Source organism: Xenopus laevis, chromosome 8S (assembly GCF_017654675.1).
Source record: "Xenopus laevis strain J_2021 chromosome 8S, Xenopus_laevis_v10.1, whole genome shotgun sequence".
Lineage (NCBI taxonomy): Eukaryota > Metazoa > Chordata > Amphibia > Anura > Pipidae > Xenopus > Xenopus laevis.
The window spans coordinates 45942164-45964684 of NC_054386.1; the positions used below are offsets into that span (position 1 = coordinate 45942164).

General features: G+C 40.7%; 1 protein-coding gene across 2 annotated transcripts in view; it reads right to left on the minus strand.

The window, feature by feature from the left end:
- Positions 1-22521, minus strand: part of LOC108700042 (astrotactin-2) — an 882685-nt gene that overhangs the window by 531214 nt on the left and 328950 nt on the right. For both annotated transcript variants that reach the window (XM_041574753.1, XM_041574754.1), the window contains 2 exons: positions 6239-6385; positions 4726-4893 (listed from right to left, as the gene is read on the minus strand). In XM_041574753.1, coding sequence (XP_041430687.1) covers positions 4726-4893; positions 6239-6385 — 315 coding nt within the window. The remainder of the gene's footprint in view (positions 1-4725; positions 4894-6238; positions 6386-22521) is intronic.

Genomic DNA, 22521 nt, shown 5'->3' on the forward strand with positions numbered 1-22521 from the left:
TAATTCCTTCTATGGAATTCCCGTTGAGGGCGTTTGTTCTGGGGAAGAAAGGCTCTTTTTCCCCCTGTGACCTCCGATATAATCTGCTTCAATTCCGGTCCGAATAATTGGGAGCCTGAAAATTTTAAGGAAGTAAGCCTATTTTTGGAAACCGTATCGCCCGTCCAATGGCGTAACCATAGGGCTCTTCGAGCTGCCACTGATGCAGCAGATGCTCTGGCAGCGAGTTTCGCTATATCTAGCGAGGCCTCACCTAAGAAAGCTAGTGCTGACTTTATCTTTGTAACATCCTCCATAAACTTTTGTGGATCAGTAGGTGGTGACTGGCAGAGTTCCTGGCACCAATATCTTGCTGTTTTAGCTACCGTAGGTGCCGCTGCAGCTGGTCTGAGAATGGCCGCTGCGCTTTGAAAATCTTTCTTGAGGACATAGTCCATTTTTTTGTCCATTGGGTCCCTTAGAGAGCCTGCGTCTTCTGCAGGTAGCATAGTGTGACGGGACAACCGGACTATAGGTGGGTCAACCTTGGGGACTTTATCCCATATCTTGAACTCTTCCTGAACAGGATAAGTGTTAAAAAATCTTGGTGGAATGTTCACCTTTTTATCAGGCTGCGCCCACTCTGCCTCGATGAGTTTAGAAGTAGATTTGCATACAGGAAAAGATCTGGTGCGTTTAGATGAATTGCCAAGAACCTTATCTGCCTTAGAAAGAGAAATCTGTTCTTCTTTAATTTCTAGCGTTGAGAAAATATATTTGAGAAGATCCTTGACCTCTTCCGGCTGTCTGGGATTATCCTCTGAAGATGTTGACTGTGAGTCAGATAGTGCTCCTTCTTCTGAAGAAGAGTAGGAATCTGATTCCCCAGGGGAAGGAGAAGAAGCGGCTGGGGGTAGGGTCTGGTTGTCTAACTACAGTTTTGTCTATTGTGGCCTGAATGGTAGATTGGAACCAAGACAAAAATTGGGAAAAGTCAGGGGATGCCTGAGTTGGAGCCGTGGCTTGTGTAGAGCCTGGGGGCTGTGTAGGAGATCCCGAAAGTGGTAGCTGACTCAGAGTATGAGAATCCTGAGGGGCATGCACTTGGGCTGCAGTGATATTGCTACTGCCACCTGAAGATTGCAGGATGGATTGTACTGGAGAAGTAAATCGAGAGCGATCTTTACGCCTAGTTGGGGCCTTGGGGCCTTTTTTAGCTTAGCCTTCATTTTGCGGTGCTTGTCCGGTAAATCAATTTCCTCGATTAAGGAAACGAGTTCCTCGTCAGCCAAGGCCATGGTGTAGCTAACAATGCGTTATTGAGGCTTACCGTTGCAGGTATTCAGAGCCGAAATCCGGAACGTGCGGTCTGCAGAGGTGCGCGAACCAAAATGGCCGCCGGAGCTAAGCGCGCCAAACGTCTACTAAACAAGGCGCGAATGGTTATACCTGATATACCTCACTCCCTGTGCGGGAGGAATGGTAGGCTCAACACTACATAGGAGCACTGTGAAGGTGGTCAAAGGGAGCACTCTATGGGCTCAACCGTGTATGCGCTATACAGAGCACTTGGAAAAGGCTCTTCCTCCAAACCTGTAAGGGAGCAGTGGTATCCTGTCCTTACGGAAGCGCTATAATGTTGGGCTCAATCTGGAATCAAAAACTGAGTCAGAGAGCACGCACACACCAATAATAAAGTAAAGTTGTAGGAGAAGGAGAATCTGCTGCCTCCGAGGCAGGACAAACTAAAAACTGGAGAGGAAGTGGAGATGCCAGGAAGGAGGAGCTTCAAGATCCAATAGTTTGTCCTGCCTCCGGAGAGGAGCAAGTTAACCCCAGTCGTCCTGCACTGACAGGTAGGGCCGACGTAGAAAACCCCTTAATTCGCAGAGGTGTTCTGTCCACAATAAATAGCCTGTATGATCCCTTAGGATTTGCTGCTCCTGTCACCATACAAGGTAATGCACTTCTAAGAGACTTAACCCTTGAAACATCAGATTGGGACATCCCACTGGCTCCTGACAAAAAGAATTTGTGGGCAGAATGGAGAAGTTCTCTAGCAACTCTTTCCAACCTTAAAGAGTGCTGGTAAGGCCCTCTCCGTAATATGACATACAGTTTTGATCTAGAGCACTCAAACAGGACATTATTTAATTAGAGAGGGTGAAAAGTAGGGCAAATAAGCTGGTAAAAGGTATGGAAAATCTTAGCTATGAGGAAAGACTGGCCAAGTTGGGGTTGATCACACTGAAGAAGAAGAGCTTGAGGGGTGATATGATAACTATGTATAGGGGATCATATAATAATCTCTCTCTCTCTAATGTTTAATTTAACAATAGGTTCTTCCAGCTGACACAAGGTCTCCCATTCCGATAAATATTCGGAAGGGGATTTTTACAGTAAGAGCTGTGAAGATGTGGAATTCTCTCCCTGAATCAGTAGTGATGACTGAGTCATGACATAGGTATAATAAGGGATCAGATGGGGTTTTGGGGTTGAAGTGAAGCAAGTGGGGCATAACTAAGTGGTAAATGTAAAGGACAGTGTTAAAATATATATTAAAAATAATTCCCATACTAGCCCTCAAAACAGTTGCTAAATCTAACACCCAACCCTTACCAAACACTGCATTATGGAGAAATTCCAACCTGAAAAGTTTTCTAAAATTACCAGACTTCCACTACTGTCCTGGAATGGGAGTCCAGCAATTAAAAGAATAAAGTTAAATCAGCCTACAATTCAGATGTAACACTATCTTCAATTGTGCCATGCATTTACATCCCAATTTGGGTCTTGGGTCCCTAACAGTTAACACTATGACCCCATATTAGACTTTTGGACCCAACCCCAAGAAAGCTAATCTCTGATTTATACAAATCCATAATTCCCAGCATAGGAAAACCCTTTGACAGAGTAAAAAGTAAATGGATAAGGGACATATCCCAGGTTGATGACAAAATGTGGGCAGAGGCAATAGAAGGTGTTTATGAACCAGAGACAAAATGGTGCAATACAGGATCATACATAGGACATATATTACCCCTACAAGATTAAAAGTGATGGGTAGAAACCTCAATGTGGTGTGCCCCAAATGCCAATCTCCAGATGCTGGATATTTCCATTTACTGCGGGAATGCCCAATTGTACATAATTACTGGACAGAAGTAGTTAAGTATCTCAACGAGTACATCCTACTACCTGAAATACTAGCTCCTAAAGTGTGCTTATTGGGCCTAGTGGATGATCTGGTCCCCTTGAACAAAACCAGAACCCTGCTTAAAACACTATATTTTAAGTCAAAAAGCATGTTGCTATGAGTTGGATGAGCCCCCAACCACGAAAACTTCAGAATTGTGTGCAGTTTATAAATATCAAGCTGCCTGTTATCAAATTAACCTATATAGCCAGATGGTGCCCTCAAAATTTTGAGAAGGTTTGGAAACCTTGGCTGGAGGTCAATCCAGAAGTAGTTCTGTCATGTTACACGTGCATTATTTGTTTTATGGTTTACCTTTCCTTTTTTGGCCCATCGACCCTCCTGTTGTCCCCTCTGGTCACTGTCTATTGGTTTACTCCACGTGTCCAGTTGTATATGCTAGGCTCCATTTTGAACTGAATGTATGCTGCTAGAGTGGATCATATTATAATCTTTTGACCTATCCAGATGTTCACTGTTATCAAGATCTTCACAGTTTTGAAAAACTTCTCAACGATCTTCAAGATGCCATTATGATTGCGTTCATTCCTAAATTTATTGCTATCTCAAGACAACTTAATAAGTTAAAACGATCACACTTTCAATGCTTAGAAAGGGAGGCAGAAGAAGTTCACTAGACCTAGCAGCACCAAATATTGAATTAGATGCCAATCCCTGTCGATCCTCCCATTGACTCTCTGTAATATGTCACAATCTGATTACTGCTCCTGGCGAATTACTGTAATACTGTGAAATGTAAAACCTTAATTGCATGTGGTCATAGCAATGCATATTTATGTGTATCTTTTGTTTGAAAAGCAAAAATAATAACCTTTTACAAAAAAAAATAATTCCCATCTATTTAAATATCCCTCTGCATTTTCTTGGAATCAGGTGCTAGATAAGTGACATCTATAAACATAATAAATGGACCATGATACCAAACACTTCCCCGAATTATAGGTGGCCTGCATTGTAATCCTGCCTGTATGTTTTCTTTTTGTTAACTGGCGATTGGAAACATCCTCTTTCCTATGAGAGCATCAACCTATAGCAATAAGCAAGGTGATCTGTCCAATTTACCCACCACTTTGTCAAGTGTTAAACATAGCTTTGATCACCTACATGCATGCAGTATCATAAACTGGTCTTAATACAGGTATGGGACCTGTTATCCGGAATGCTCGGGACCTGAGGCTTTCCTGATATTTGATCTTTCTGTAAATCATCATACCTTAAATCAACTAGGAAATCATTTAAACATTAAATAAACCCAATAGGCTGGTTTTGCTTCCAATAAGGATTAATTATCTCTTAGTTTGGATCAAGTACAAGGTACTGTTTTATTATTATTTTGTATACCACTGATTTAGGCCACCTACATTTATTCAGTTTTGTAATGTAAATGCTATGGATAGGTTACAAAGCCAGGATATTGAGATACCACTTGACTGCACCATTTTGATAAACAACTATCCATCAAGCCAGAGATTTTTTCCTGCAGTAGAATACGGCAAATACGATTCCAAAGAGAGCCAACATTAACTTACCAGTCTCTGGATCACATATTTGCTCACAGGCATCTGTTGTTCGCTGGCCACAAAGATCTTGCACCCAAGGAGAGCTGGCGTTCACCTGATAGAAGAGGGACAGCTGGGCAGGATTTAACCAGTCAGAGACATCCAGGTAACTACCCTCGCTGATCACAAACCGGCTCCCTGCCAAGAAGGAAAACATTGTTCAAATTACAAATAGATCACTGAATCCTCCATCAGTATAACCATTGCTTATAAATAAAAATGAGTGCTAAATTGTTTCCCATGAACTATCTAAAAATTGTCAGCCGTAAAAAAATGTTTTACTTTCACACATGGGCCCCATTCAGTTTGAGGAGAAAGGTATTTTGCCTGATTTAATTTCAGATTTTCAAGTTGGCATCAGTGGAGTTTTCACATAATAAACCATGATTTTCTTCTTAAATTCAATACAATATTTCGGATTTTTTTGCCGAATCGCAAAATTTTTTCATCCTTTTTTCTGAAAAGCCATTTTTTTTGGATTTTTGCCTGAAAAGTCCGAAATAGTCAGCCTAGACCACAGAAACTTCCAAAGAGGATAGGGACCTCTCCCATGAAATTATATACAACCTTGTTAGGTCTGAGAAGCCGGATTTTTGGATTCAGACTTTCTCCATGCTCGGGGTATAATAAATCTTGAAAAAAAATGTAGATTTTATAGTAAAAAAACCTTGAATTTTCGAGTTTTTGGCATTCTGACTTTAATAAATAACCGCATAAATTTAGAAAACATGTTATACATAAAGGAGGTACCATGTGCCTGGATGTAAGAACTCATGTTACCATATTACAGCGCTAACAGAAGTTGATGAATGAATTTATACCACTGCAATGAAACTTGATTTGCTAATGAGCTAATTTAATGGAAAGTAGAGATTTGTTTCTTTATCATGGGATTTGCAACAGGATTAAATGTACTGTTATTGGTTAATTTATCTTCATTTTCTTAATGAAATGAGCAAAGGTAGAGACGTGATGGAGAAAAAGGTGGCATTAGAGAGGGTTATAGAGAACAGAAGAAAAGAAGAAAATAGGGGAAACAAATAAAGAAAATGTAGAGAACTAAAGCATAATGACAAATGGTGAGAAGATGATATATATATATATATATATTAAATCTTGACTTCTTGAGGGATTAAATAAATTATCCTGGGGTTGTGATACAACAAACAATACACAGGCTTTGTTTGCTGGAGCTTTGTATTCATTTTGGGGTCCCTACAGGCATTTGGTAAAGCTAAGTGCTTTAAAGCGGTGAAACAAGAATGTGTTTGTGGCTGAGGCCTATTATAATAATGGACATGGCTTATAATTATAGGAGGGGCTTATAGTTATCACGCCATGCTACATGTGGTGCAGATAGCGTCCCTCCACTTTTTCACCTCAATTCAAGCACTGGTTACATTTTCTATTCATACGCCATTACAGTGATGTTGTTCCCTTTACTCCAGCAGTATAGGATGAAGGGGGCACTCTGGTTTCTCACCATCTGCAATGAAGTGCTCTGGTACATGCAACGTGACCTTGACAGTGAGCGGACAGGACAGCTGTGACCCGCACACAACAGCCAACACACAGGCACTCACCCCGACCAGTGTCAGGGTTGTCCGGCTTAAAGGGCTTTTCAGCACACCTGTAATTATAATAAACAAATAGCAAGTTAAAAGGTGCACTTCTCAGGACACTCATTAAATACTGTACAGGTATGGGATCAGTTATCCGGAAACTCATTATGCAGAAAGCTCAGAATTATGGCATGGCCTTCTCCCATAGACTCCATTTTCTCCAAATAATAATTACATGATGAGTATGAAAAACCAAATTACAGAAACATCCATAATCCGGAAAACCAAAGATCCCAAGCATTCTGGATAAAAGGTCCCATACCTGTAGTGTTATTTCATGCTTTGCAGTATCCGTGAACACAGACAAATAGCTTTTTAGGCAAAATAAAACTTTAAATAATCTAACAAATTTCTAAAGATTATCTACAAGGTTCATTTCTGGCTCGTTAACCAGAAAAAAGGAAGTTGTTTATTAATCCGTTTTCACTACAATAATATCAGTTAGGGTTATGCAACCACATGCACTAGAAACAGAACTAGATCAGATGTTGCATTCTTAACCTAGAAATGCTGCAAAATATATAATTTCAAGATTAAAGTGATACTGTCATGGGAAAACATGTTTTTTTCAAAACACATGTTTTAATAGCGCTGCTTCAGCAGAATTCTGCACTGAAATCCGATTCTCAAAAGAGCAAACATATTTTTTTATATTTATTTTGAAATCTGACACGGGGCTAGACATATTGTCAGTTTCCCAGCTGCCCCAGTCATGTGACTTCTGCTCTAATAAACTTCAGTCACTTTTTACTATTGTACTGCAAGTCGGAGTGATATCAACCCCCTCCCTTTCCCCCCCAGCAGCCTAACAACAGAACAATGGGAAGGTAGATAACAGCTCCAGAACACAAGATAACAACTCCATGGTAGATCTAAAGGTGGCCATAGACACAAAGATCCGCTCATTTGGCGTCATCGCCAAACAAGCCTACCTTTCCCTGATATGCCACTAACATACATGGCTATATCGGGGGTAATCTGAAAGTTAGGCCCTATGGCCGAACAATCGGATTACAATAAGAGTGCAATGCGCTCATGCAAGGTGGTCCGGACAAAATCAAACCTGTCTGATCGACCAAATGACCGATCTCCCCCGGACGAAAAATGCGGTGACTCTCTGAACATGGTCCAAAAATCGTACAAATCCTCGATTTGTGCGATCTTTACGTCTATGGCCAGCTTAAGAACAGCACTCAACAGTAAAAATCCACTGTGACACATTCAGTTACATTGTGTAGGAGATACAACAGCCTGCCAGAAAGCAGTTCCATCACCAATATTATACATAAAAAACAATATACTGCTTCAGGAATGACATTTTATATTGTAGAGTGAATTATTTGCAGTGTAAACAGTGTAATTTAGAAAAGAAATCTACAACATAAAAATCATGACAAAATCCTTTAATGTATTTAGATTGAATTATTGAGCCACACATAATAAATAGTGATGGCCGAATTTATTCACCAAGCATGGATTCACGCAAATTTCCACACTTCGCTGAGAAAATTTTCCGTGGAAAAATTTGCTGTGACAAAAAAAAATCATTGTGTGTTGACTTTAATGCAAAGAGTTGCGCGCATAAAAATTGTCACATAAAAATGTATGCACATCAAAATTATTCAGACACCCATTGACTTTAATGTATTTGGACAAAAGAGTCATGTGTATAAAAATTGTGGATAGCATCAAAATAATTTTGACACCTATGGACTTCACAAATTTTTTGCGCTTTCGCATTTTTTTAACCCATCACTAATAATAAAGCCCCATTTTATTTGTATCCCATCTTTCGCTTCCCCCATTTAACACCCTTAAGTGCTGAGGGCATATACATGTACAGGTATGGGACCCGTTTACCTGGAAAACCATTATCCAGAATGTTCCGAGATATGGAAAGGCTGTCTCCCAGACTCCATTAAAAATGAAATAATTGAAATTTTGAAAAATTATTCCCTTTTTCTCTGTATTAATAAAACAGTAACTTGCACTTGATCCAAACATATATCATTAATCCTTATTGGAAGCAAAACCAACCAATTGCATTTATTTATTGTTTACATGATTTTCTAGTAGAATTAAGGTATGAAGATCCAAATTATGGAAAGATCCATTATCCGGAAAACCCCAGGTACCGAGCATTCTGGAAAAAAGGTCCCATACCTTTACTACAATTCTATCCACAGTACCATATGACTCACTGCTGAACAACAACTGAAGAGGCACAGGATGATAACCAATACCAATCTTTTTTTAATATACTTGTATTATTTTTCATATCTACAATCCAACAGTAATGATAATACAAATATTGAATATTTTTATTTGTATCTTTCCATTCAAATAGAGCAAATATTTTAGTTGGCATTTTAAAATGAGGTGATAAACTGAAAAGCAGCGGAAAACAAACACAGACAAATAATTACAATTCAATGCAACAAAATGGTAAAACAGATTAAAGCAAGGAGAAAATTTCTGTCGGCTGCCGATGATATCTCTGAGTTTTTTGCCGATCTGAAGATTTTCAGTGGGACTGTCCCATAACTTTCATACGATTGCTGTAGGGGCAGAACATCGGCATTATTTGATCTGAAAGGTTAGTGGCAGGTCGGGAGATGGGGAAGTCCGATAAGTCTGATTTTTTGAGGATTTGAAAAATCGTATCTTTGCAATCTTTGGCCAGCTTAAGGTCTGACCTACACGAGATCCTTAGGTTAGATAGACCCTTTAGGGTATTGTACCCGAAACATGTTTTGTTTGCCACCACTCGGAAATTAAAGTTTATTTGCAGTAATTCTGCTGGAGTTCCTTTTACTTCTATTTTGGATCGCTACAAAAATATCAAGGCTCTTTTCAGAGGTCAGTAAAAAGAAACAAATACATACATTTCTATAAACTTGACACTGGAAATTGATACATGTAGGGTGTATACATAAGAATACGTAATAGTAATCAGTTAGTTACTAGTGATCAGTGAAATTTTAAACCAGGCATGGATTCACTGCCATCTGTTGCCATCTGTGAATTTTTTCACAAATCTCTTGCAGAGAAAAATTTCACTGTGGCAAAAGGCTGTCAAGTCAAAATTGTTGCAGAGACAAAAAGTTGGCATAAGAAAAAACACCCACTGACTTTAATGCATTTGGGACAGATTCGCTCATCATCACTATTCGTTACATAGATAAAATGTTGCAATTTTGCAAGCACTCATACCATTCAGTTAGGTGTCATTTTAACCTGAGTTATTGCACATATAATATTGCTATTGAAATTGACTATGACTGGTATAGTGCAGTGGAGCTTAAATACTTATCCATGTAAGGCCATGCCATGTACTCATCAGCACACTGAAAATTTATTGATATAAAACTGCACTGTCTGTTCCACTGAGAATGACTTATGATGATCCAGATGTACCAGGATAATGTCTATACCTGAGAATACTACAAATCTTTCTGGATAATGGTTTTCCAGATAATGGATCCCATATCTGTAAGGTAATATGGTGTAGTGGTTCCAACGCTCTATGACACAATTTTATGTGAATTCCCAATTATCAGGGGAAGTCCTCCTTTTTCTTCACATTTTGGGTTTATATACCCTTAAACCAGTCTTTTTGAACAGTGACACCTTCAGGGGTGTCAAGATACACGGTCGGACTGGACGATTGGGGGCCCACCAGGTGCCAAACCTCCGGGGCCCCCTGCAGCACAAGTGATGCGCATGCACAAACGCTGATGCATGGCGTGCATGTGTGGTCACTGGTACGCATGCGTACATGTGTGGATGCCAGCCTGCAATTTGCTTTTTTTTGGCTAGCTGAATTAATTATATCTTAGTTTGTATCAAGTACAAGCTACTGTTTTATTATTACAGAGAAAAAGAAAATCATTATTTACAATTTTTATTATTTGGATAAAAGGGAGTCTATGGGAGACGGCCTTTCTGTAATTTTCTGGATAATGGGTTCCACATCTGTATAATTTTTAACAAATATTGATTTATTAAAAGGGCTTTACACTATTTGAGTGCATCTTTCAAAGGTACTGGTGGCTGAATATTGGAGAAAGGAAAAATATATCAAGGCTTGCAGATTTTTTTAAACGTTTATAAGTATCCAATCTCAAACCCTAGAAGGTGTCACTGTTCAAAAAGACTGGTTTAAGGGCATATAAACCTAAAACATGAAGGAAAAAAGCACTACCCCTGAACATTGCGAATTCACAAAAAGGTGTCATAAAGCCTATACACTACACTATATAAGGCAATTTGTTTTGTGTCGTCTATCCTCAAGCTGTTTTTAGAGCCGATTCATCTTTATAAACTGTTGTATATATCCAAGGGAGAATGGAATTTGGGACTGGCTGAGGAAGTGAACTGCAGAATTCCTAGATATTATACTATACTTTGTATGGAAACTAATCATGTTTAGTGATGGGGGTATTTATTCAGCAGGCGTGAATTTGCGGCGAATTTGCCAGTTTCGCCGCCGGTGAATAAATTCACAAATTTGCTGATGCACCCAATTCGACGCTGGCGACAATAAACGGACGCCCTTGGATGCTGGCGCCCATTTTGATGCTGGCGAATTGTTACATAGTTAGATCAGGCTGGAAAAAGACCAAAGTCCATCAAGTTCAACCCCTCTAAATGAAACCCAGTGTCCATACATAGATACACTGACCGCTCCATATACTCACATAAACTATATATACTCATACACTAACTATAGATTTTAGTATAACAATAGCCTTGGATATTATGCTTTTCATCCAAGCCCCTCTTAAAGGGATTAAAAGAATCAGCCATCACAATAACACCCAGCAGTACATTACACAACCTCACTATCCCCACTGTGAAGAACCACCTACTCTGCTTCAAATGAAAGTGCTTTTCCTCTAGTCTAAAGGGGTGGCCTCTGTTGCGGTGATCCACTTTGGGGTAAAACGCACTCCCCCTGGAAATTGTGAATTCACAAAAAGGTGTGTCATAGAGCCTTGGAATTTCTACACTATATCAGGCATTTTGTTGTGTGTCGTCTATCCTAAAGCTGTTTTTAGAGCTGGTTCATCTTTATAAACTGTTATGGCTGCTATATCCAAGGGAGGACGGAATTTGGGACTGGCTGAAGAAGTGAACTGCAGAATTCCTAGATATTTTACTATACTTTGTATGTAAACTAATCATGTTATATCTGGAAACCATGCAGGTGTTTCATTGTTAACCAGGAGACAACAAATATAGTTTCAATGCCACCATGCCACCAATCGCCAACAGCAACGCAAAGCAAGAACGGATGCTTTAAATGCTGCTAGGGATCACCAAGGTCAATTTACTACAAAAGGTTCTAAACTGCTTTGTTCCTGAGCACCCATACCCATACCAACCAATCAGCAAATAGTTTTGATTAGACTACTGCAACCAAAGAGCTCAATAATTGTGATGGATAATGGCACTGGAACACTTTAAAGGAATTGTTCAGTGTAAAAATAAAAACTGGGTAAATAGATAGGCTGTGCAAAATAAAAAATGATTCTAATATAGTTAGTTAGCCAAAAATGTAATGTATAAAGGCTGGAGTGATTTGATGTATAACATGTCAGTCAGAATACTTCTTCCTGCTTTTCAGCTCTCTTGGTTTACACTGACTGGTTACCCTGGCTACCAGGCAGTAACCGATCAGAGACTTGAGGGGGGGCCACATGGGTCATATCTGTTGCTTTTGAATCTGAGCTGAATGCTGAGGGTCAATTGCAAACTCACTGAACAGAAATGTACCATGTGGCCCCCCTTCAAGTCGCTGACTAACTCAGAGTTATAGAGCTCAAAAGCAGGAAGTTGGATTCTGGCTGTTTTATTAGACATCTGTTCACTCCAGCCTTTGTATATTAAATTTTTGGCTAACTAACTATATTAGAAACATTTTTTATTTTGCACAGCCTATCTATTTACCCAGTTTTTATTTTCACACTGAACTATTCCTTTAACATTACTAATAACAAAATTTTTTGCCAGGGTTTTGCCATGAATAAGATGGGTTGAAAAAAAATTCTGGATAACAGGTCCAATACCTGTATATACAAAAGCACTAAGGATGCTCAACCAGATTCCCTCTAGCTACAGCTGAACTGAACATTTTTCCAATTTTTACACTGTGAACCTAAAGGAAGTGGACTAGGAATGGCTGTGGAATCAGGTATGTCTGTATAAAAAAACAACAATTCATTAAGATTTATTTGTGACAGTTCAGATGTTTATGCAACTTTTATTTTACAACTGAATTAACTCATGCCTAAAAGGGAGAAGGAAACAGACCCTCTGGTCGTGGAGGGCCAGGGGGGATAGGGGGCCTGGATATCAGGTTCTGCTTCCTCTATAATCACACTAGAGAGCCAGAAAATACATGCGCCAGGGCCGGAACTAGGGGTAGGCAGAGTAGGCACGTGCCTAGGGCGCAAAGCTGAGGGGGCGCCAGGCATGTACCTGCTCTTCTGCCTACCCCATGTCCGGTCCTGTGTCTCCCTGGCTGCCGCTGGTAATTTGCGGTTGAAGCGCTTGCGCGCATGTGCGTAATTTCTCGCTGGCACATGCGCGCTGGCGCGTACTTTCGCGCATGCGCAATTCAGCACACACTAAGCTGAATTGCGCATGCACACACTAAGCCGGCACCGGTTGCCTAGGGCGCCTGACCGGGTTGGCCCGGCTCTGACATGCGCACTCCGAAATCTGCCAGCTGCAGGCACACAGGTAGGTTTCTAAACCCTGCGTAGATTTTTTGCCAGGGGGGCCTGGTGCCCTCTCATTATGCACCTGGGGATACTTTTACTTCCTGCTACTACTCACCATACACTAACTATAGATTTTCGTATCACAATAACCTTGGATAGTATGCTTGTCCAAGAAATCATCCAAGCCCCTCTTCAAGGCATTAACAGAATCAGCATATCACAATAACACCCGGCAGTGCATTCCACAACCTCACTGTCCCCACTGTGAAGAACCACCTACTCTGCTTCAAATGAAAGTTCTGTTCCTCTGGTCTTAAGGGATGGTCTCTGGTGTGGTGAACCACTTGGGTAAAAAGTTCCCCTGCTATTTGTCTATAATGTTCTCTAATACACTTGTAAAGTGTAATCATGTCCCCTTGCAAGCGTCTTTTTTTCCAGAGAAAACAATCCCAACCTTCACAGTCTACCATCATAGTTTAAGTCTTCCATCCCCTTAACCAGTTCAGTTGTACATTTCTGCATTTTTCTCCAATGAAAATTGTATTTATGAACAGTGAACCTCATTTCCCAGTTTGCTGCCCAGTTTTCCAATTTAGTCAAATCACTCTGCAGTGACCTGTGATCTAACAGGATACAACATGGCCTGTTAAAAAATCTTGACATAAATGCCAAGATATGTTTATAGTTAATTTATTGGCTAAACACTGTGTGGTGAAGTCACATTTTGTGGCCTTCTGTTCTTGTGTACCAAGACAAATCTGAGGGAAATCCATATTTTTATGAGGTTTTCATACAAGTGTAATATATATGTGTTTAACAGTAGGTAATGCCACACCAAAGAAATTTCTTTTACACCTAGTAACCAATACCTTACATGTAGAAATAGTGTCTTTTTACACTGCCACAAAATTTATATTTTTTAGTCATACTGTGCTAAAGTTCTGGCATTGCTATATTTGATATTTCTCATTTTGAACTCATACAGACAAAAAAAATAATCAGAGACACTTTTTTTGATGGCACTTGTTCTCTACCACCTACATCCATTTTTGTACTAGAAAAATGAAAAATAGACTACGCCACATGTTCTGCACAATTTTTCATGATCGTCAAAAGTGTGGAGAGGAGGGGAAATTTGGGAGGGGGGGTGACCTTTTACTTACCGATCAAATAACCCAGAATCTGCTACCTTGCCCACAGAACCTCCTTCTCAAAAGAAGACAACACCAATTTTTCTGTTGGATAATAATAGCCGCAGCTTTTTTATTAACTTTTATGCTCAAACATTCAACCTCAATAATCAATAATAGTTATTAATAATTTACAACAGATATGCAATTTTGAACATCCATAAAATTACATAGTATTTCATAACCCTAACTATTTTAACCTGTCCTGATTCCCTTGGGCAGATGGTCCTGGGATTACTGTCCTGTGCACTGTACCTCCGCACCAATGCACCCTTCATGAATTTTGTTTACCCATCAGCCGCAGTACACCGACTCAATGGTATTTTTTCTTTTTTGCCACCCCATGCCCGAGCTGTCCAGTTATCCAGTATTCCTCCTTTTCTCTGTAACTCATAAAATTTCCTCCTTTTAGGGTAGGGACACACTGGGCGATTTGGGGCGTTTTAGTCGCCTGGCGACTAATCGCCGCGACTTTTCTCCCCGAATGCCTCCCCTCGCTCTGCGCCTGGCTAAAATGAAAAATCGCCTGCGCTAATCACACGCGGCGATTCGTTTTCCGAAATCACCCGAAGTTGCCTCACGAGGAAACTTCGGGCGACTTCGGAAAACGAATCGCCGCGTGTGATTAGCGCAGGCGATTTTTCATTTTAGCCAGGCGCAGAGCGAGGGGAGGCATTCGGGGAGAAAAGTCGCGGCGATTAGTCGCCAGGCGACTAAAACTCCCCAAATCGCCCAGTGTGTCCCTACCCTAACTCTGTTTTTCCCAGGACCACTGCCACGACAAAGGGCACTGACACCTTAGTATCCTTTGTTCCCCCACACTGCCAAGGCCTTTTCCAAACCATCTTGCAAGGACATGTTAAAGATGTCCTAGCCAATTCTATTCAAATGTACTCCATCCCTTTTGTATATTGAAAACTCCTTTTGCTCAAGTTCCACATGTCTCAAGGCCAAACCACTGGTTCTCACTGCAAACTTCCCTACTTCCCTGTTTACCTTCATTCTGGCCTTGCTGTCTGCATCATTGGATTGGGCACCCATCCAAGTAAATCTATCCACTGTCGGACCAGACTAGTAATGTACCCGGAAAGCGCCAGGGTAACCACAACCAATCACACTTAATGTCCTGAATCAGCAGCCTCATGGGTACTGAGCTCAAATCATTCCCCCCCCCAGCATGTAAAACTAAAATTTGGGGGTGCCCGTCTCTATATGCAAACCGAGATAATAGAGGCAATAACCTACCCCAACATAAACCGCAAAACCCCAGCCATCTCACGACGCCTTGTAGCGATGAATTCCCAATTGCTTCCCGTACACCTGGATAGCAGCTTGCCAGGCGGCCCAGTGAATATAGGAGTAGCCCGCAACCCACATCGACACTGGACCTGGTGAAAGCCAAAAACAATACATAAAACTAATGCTGGGGGTGGATGTACATCTTTTAAGAATCGCCTGGAATTGGACCTGGTTAAATATGTCCCAACCTGGTGCACCAAGAGTGGTCCCAGTATAGTCAGCCAAACTTGCATGAACTGGTGGTACATTGCCAGGGGGCAACACCATGTCCCCTCTGCTGACCCCAGCCATATATCCTGTCCCTTTCCCAGTGGGTCAGTCTTGGACATCCTCAACTTCAAGCACAACTTTTTCTCCTCTATCCTACAATCTGCTACCATTATCCCCCCCGGTTCAGTTTTGTTCTTTGACCCTGACCCTAAACTCCCCATAGAAAGCCAGGACAAATGGAAATCGGAATAACCTTAACTCATAATCCCCTGAACATTACGACCAACTCCTGTAGTTTTTCAAACATAATAGGTTTCCTCTGTGTCCTCCAATGCCTATTCTTGTTAAGTCCCTTCACCACTTGTCTAATGAACCTGTCTTTTGTCCAGTCCCTCAAACCATCCTCAGACCGAATGAAAACCCTGCCAGTTTTCCTGCTACTGCCGCTGCTGAGCAACCTTGTTTGCCTAACTTCTCCACCCATGCTAACGATGTTTGGGCCACCCCTTCAACCCTTTCTGCTAAACCATGCTGATCCTGGAAAGTCATCCAATCCTCCCACACAGTGCAATATTTCGACCATGTACCCGGAGCCACTGATTGTCTTACTAACCGGCTTTTGAGAGTTAAGAAGTACAAGTCCGTCTGAAGCCCTTGAGCCAAGAAATCCACAATATCCTGAGTTCTGTAGTCTTGCCATCTGACCCTAGATATTGGACCAAGAGATGAAGGTCTGCCAATATGTCTGGGATGTGACTGATTTCCTGGCCCACATTACTGGCTTTTGTGAAGTAAACTTTATCAGACCATGTGGACGTTTCAATTCCAGGCCGTCAAATTTAATATTTGATGGTTATTGTATTTTAGAGGCCCCTGAGTGAGAAAATCTGGATACAGTGGCAGTGTCCACAGTTTGCAGATTGCAATATTGACCAGGTCCAAGTACCAGGTTCTCTTGGGCCAAGCCAGATCTATGAGAATGTTATGTGTACCCTCCTGATCGTGGCAGTCACCCAGGAAAGAATGGACAAGGGACAGAATTGTATACACTGTGTTTATGGTATGACCAAGGTATCGATGAATACCACCGATATGTCTCTGGTTCTTACGTTGTAAATGGGCAGTTTGTGGTTATTGATAGATGGCAGCATGTCGATGTCTGGTTGTACCCACTTGTCTATCAACAACTAGTACATCTGTCTCCCATTTCAATACCATGGCCTCTGCCTAGTGTATTAAGTGTGATACTTCTCATGAATGTTGCAGCCCCGCTTGTTTATTTGGGGAATGGACCAAATCAAATCAGACCATTTGGAGACCACTTTAGATTGCCCTGATCTCCAAAATATTGATTGACAGGTTTGCTTCCTGTAGTTACCAACGGACCTGGCCAATGTGGGATCCAATACCTCGCCCCATTCCTGTAGGCTGCCATTTGTTCTAAGGACTTGCCAACAAAGGGAGCTCCATGACAACCACTGTCTTGCTTTGCCCACCAATGCTGTATTTGGTGCTCTGAAGAATGGGTATCCTTTTTGACAGATTCTGGTTGAATCCATTCCAAAACTGCAAAAAGGGGGGATGCTTAAATGCATTTCCCCTGCTGTTACTAATGAATACAGAGCTGTCAAAGAAAACAGTGTTGCATTCATGTGTGTAGCAGCAAGTCATACAGTGTGGAAGGGCAGGTAAAAAAGTATAAAAAATGGAACCACCCTGCCTGCAGAATATGTTATTAGTTTATAAATATATTACTGGTGCACATATTTTAATGGCATTCTGTAAAAAAGAAATTAAATGACCTAGAGAAAGATCATGTCACAGAAAGCATATGCATAGGGTGTGAAGAAGATGGATAGTAATAACAGCCAACATCCAAGAAGAATCTTGATTTTACACAAATTCTCCTCTACTGTCAGTGACCTTGGTCCAGCTGCTATCTGATGTAAAGATGTATCACATTAGTTTTTCTAGCAGGAAATCTGAATAGTTTTATAGTAGAATGTGTTGTGTGCAGCATACAGCAGATACACACAGGAAAAATATCAAGGTTTTTTTTTATTAATTTGCTGTTTTATGCAACTGCCTGCTGGCCTTTGTCAAGTCTATGCAAGTCTACATTTTACTTTAAAACTACTGGCTATCTTTTATTACTCATTTTCGTTTCCTCTGCCACCTTCTTTTCAATCATTTCTGTGATGGCAGGGGGGGATTTCAATTTTTTGAAATTGTTTTTTTTATTTGATTAAACCATGAGATCTGTCATTTCTAGAAAACACTTTGTTCCAACATTTAGTGCAGATACATTTATGGAATAATATATATATGGATTATTAGTTGTTATACAATTGCTTACTACTTTCTGCTAGTGGCCATTCTTTTCCATAAGGCTGCAACAGAACAAAGGTTTTCCAAATAAAGGTTTTCCAAAAAACTGTAAGCACTCTACAAACAGAAACTAGAAAAGCTTTGCAAAGTGCATTTTTCATTGCTGCCAGGCCCCTTTCCTCCCTTACAGTGTAAGTTATATTGTAATTCCTTTACCATACTTTGACTCAATTTGTGCCTCAGACTGATTCAGCAATCCAAGAATCCAAGACACATTTTTACTGCACCACCCCTGGCATACTAGCATGATACATGCAAGAACTTTGCTCACCATAGAATACAAAGATGAGCACAGATATTAAAAATAAGTGTGCACTGATTTCGACAGATACAGTCTGTCATCAGTCATCAGTCCCATCCCCTATGTAAATAGCCCCTCCCATACCATCACAGTCCCCAATGTCATTGTCCACCCCCAACGTTATCTGCCCCCCTGCCCGTTTTCCCCTATTTGAAAAGGTGGCAACCCTAGTCATAGTATATGCGCTTTTAGCCAGCTGTATTTACATATATCACAGAAAAAAACAGCAAATTACTAAAGTCCTGCTGCACAAGAAAGTTATTCCAAAAATAGACATTACCTTCAAAGGTGTTCATTTGTTATCTCCAGGTCTGCATGGGCTTCCTCCAAAAGCATACAGATGGGTTAATTGGCACCTAATAACACTGACTCTAGTGTGAATGTGAATTTATGCCGTTATATAAACTGCTATGCCTGGCGAATTACTTTGCCATTTTTTACACCACATAATAAATCTGCCCCTATATGTACTATGTAAAGATTTTTGTTTTTGTAAAAGTCAGATCACCTTAATACAATAGGTATACTAAATGCACTCCCATAGCCCTATTTTCTCAAAATTTCCCACAATGCCTTAACTTACCCCAGTACCCCATACCTAGTTGAAAGGGGTAGGTTTTTTACCTTTAAATAAACTTTTAGCATGATGTAGAGAGATATATTCATCTTTATTTTTTTATTATTTGTGGATTTTACATGATTTAACGTTTTATTCAGCAGCTCTCCCGTTTGCAATTTCAGCAATTTGGTTGCTAGGGCCCAAATTGCTATAAAAACATTAGTATTTTAAGTTAAATTTTAATGAAATTGAAATTTACTACATTTACTTATATTGAAACTCCACCACTTTAAAAAAAAGACTTTACCCCTGGATTGTTGGTAGTCTATAAGGTACAACACAAATCACTAAATAAATGAAAAAGCATTATTTATTCCAAATTCTGCCAACAATGTTAAAACATCTAACCCATTAAAGCAAGTTAAAATTAAAAGGGGAGGAGGGGGTTATTCTTCCACTGTACATAACACTGGTTAGGCCTCATCTAGATTATGCCATACAGTTTTGGTCTTCAGCGCTCAAACAGGACATTACTGAATTAGAGAAAGTACAGAGAAGGGCAACTAAACTGGTAAAGGTATGGAAAATCTTTGCTATGAGGAAAGACTGGCTAAATTGGGGTTGTTCACACTTGAGAAGAGGTGCTGATATGATAACTATGTTTACATATATAAGGGGATCATATAATAATCTCTCTTTATTTACCAGTAAGTCTTTCCAGCTGACACAAGGTCATCCATTCTGATTAGAAGAAAAGAGGTTCTTCCTAAATATTCGGAAGGAGTTTTTACAGTGACAGCTGTATACATTAGATAGCTTTAAGAAGGGGTTGGTGGCTTTTTAGCAAGTGAGGGAATATAGGGTTATGGAAGATAGCTCATAGTACAAGTTGATCCAGGCACTGATCTGATTGTCATTTTGGAGTCCAGAAGGAATTTTTCCCCCTCTAGGGCAAATTGGAGAGGCTTCAAATTTGGTTTTTTGGATTCCTCTGGATCAACTAGCAGTTAGGCAGGTTAAAATAGAGTTAAAAGTTTTAACTTGATGGAGGTGTCTCTTTTTTTTAACCTAACTCACTATGTATTTACAATGTATTACTATTTTTCAGAGAGGAGCCCCTCAGATTCTCAAGTTCACATTCTATATGTATACAGAATTCACCTACACACACCTCAATTCTCAGGTGTTGAGAAATGTTACAATAATCAACTTCCAAAGACACCATTAGGCGGAGGTTGGGAGAGCGAGCATTTAAGGAGAGAGCCACCTCCCCAAAAAAAATATAAAAATTTTAAACAAACAAGCTGAAATGCCGCTCCTCACCTTTCTTATTGGGTGCTAGGGGTTACTGTAATAAAATTACCTGGTGGTCTAGTGGTGCAGCGGCGTGGACGGCCGCCACGCCGCCGCACTCCTGTTCCGGGCTCCAGCGCCGGCGCCATCTTGGTTCTTAGGGCGCGCGTGGTGCGCCTGCGCGCCTCTTAAAGGTACAGGCGCGCTGGCGCGATTACGCCAGCGCGCTTTGGCCAAGTTTTGGCGCGAAATTTGGAGGTATTTTAGGCCCATTCTTACTCCCAGCCACTGCCCGTGATAGAATCTTGATTCTGGTGGTTCCTGAAGCCTTGTGCTGTCTGTTCCTGTGAAATTTGTATCTGTTATTCCGGTTTTGATCCCTGCCTGTTCCTGACTATTCTGATATCCGAATCCTGACCTTTGCCTGCATCTCGACTACTCTTTCTGCCTGACCCCATCTGTTTGATTACCCGGTTTGACCCTTGCCTGCCTGACAATTCTTGATATCTGCCTGCCTCGACCCTGCCTGTCTGACGATTCTCTTGCCTGCTCCATTTGTACCATGACCTTCGGCCCAAAAGACTATCTACCTGCCGTGCCCCTCTGCTAGCCAGAACATCTCGCCTTGTACCCCTCGTTAAGTCCAGGTGGCACCTGGAGTAAGCTGAGGACTCCTCCCGAAGCCCAACGGTGGTCACACTACTGGTGAAGCCGAGCCAAGACCAGGGTACTTGGCACCTGTTCTGGTATTGGGTGCCGGCCGTGACAGCTACCTTGTTTAGTATGTAAATTAAGCCTTGCCCACGTGCACCCAATAAGAAAGGTGAGGAGCGGCATTTCAGCTTGTTTAAAAATTTAATATTTTTTGGGGAGGTGGCTCTCTCCTCAAATGCTCGCTCTCCCAACCCCCGCCTAAGTGTCTTTGGAAGAGATCATGCTAAATAAAGAGAAAAGCAGGTATGGTCTGTCTCCCCCCAAAGGTAACACTTTATTTTTTTCCACTTAGGATAGGACTGATGCATGGACATTGCCTTAACGGGGCGCGTCAGCTTATGCATCCTTTGTACAAGCTTTGTAACTAAAAGTGTCTTTTTTAAGAAAGTTACAGTTCAGTTGTGCAAGAATATTTTTTCAGGGGGTTATATATAATAATATATATTGAGAGTGCTGGGGCTACCTTGTTTAGTGTGTGTATATATATTATATATATATATATATATATATATATATATATATATATATATATATATATATATATATATATATATAATCCTCTCCAGAAGAAGCCGCACAACACAGGACTTATAATAAAGTGTTAGATTTATTAAGGCACACTAACGTTTCGGCTGCCACACCAGCCTTTGTCAAAGTAACAAACATTTCAAATTTTACCCTTAAATACCCCAGCTATGGCGGGAAAAGTGATATAAACCCTCCCCTTCCTGCATACTAACGTGTAATTATCCTAATAAAACACACATGTGGTAAAATATATAAAACATGCATAAAAGACATCCCATCTACCTCCATCATGATCGCATAAACTTTGTAACATAAAAAACTCTACCAATCAGGTAGACAATGTAGCAAACATCAAGTGACTCAATAATATCAAAATCGCATAAGTATCAGAGCAGCTGTCATCAAAAGATTACTCCGTTACAATGTTATAAAAAGAGTAGTGTTCAAACCCGTATGTGCAAGGTGACATCTTTCCCTGGAAAAACCATTAAACCACCAGTATAAAAATTGCTCAGAAGAATCTGACCCGTAAGCCACCACCACGGCGTACCCGTGTCACAGTGATATCGTAGCTCACTACTTACTACCAGTGTATACAAATATCAGCTCTACCTGCTGTGTGATCGCTGTAAATACAAACTCCATCGGATCGTTCGTAGGTAACAGAAACAAACCTACGAACGATCCGATGGAGTTTGTATTTACAGCGATCACACAGCAGGTAGAGCTGATATTTGTATACACTGGTAGTAAGTAGTGAGCTACGATATCACTGTGACACGGGTACGCCGTGGTGGTGGCTTACGGGTCAGATTCTTCTGAGCAATTTTTATACTGGTGGTTTAATGGTTTTTCCAGGGAAAGATGTCACCTTGCACATACGGGTTTGAACACTACTCTTTTTATAACATTGTAACGGAGTAATCTTTTGATG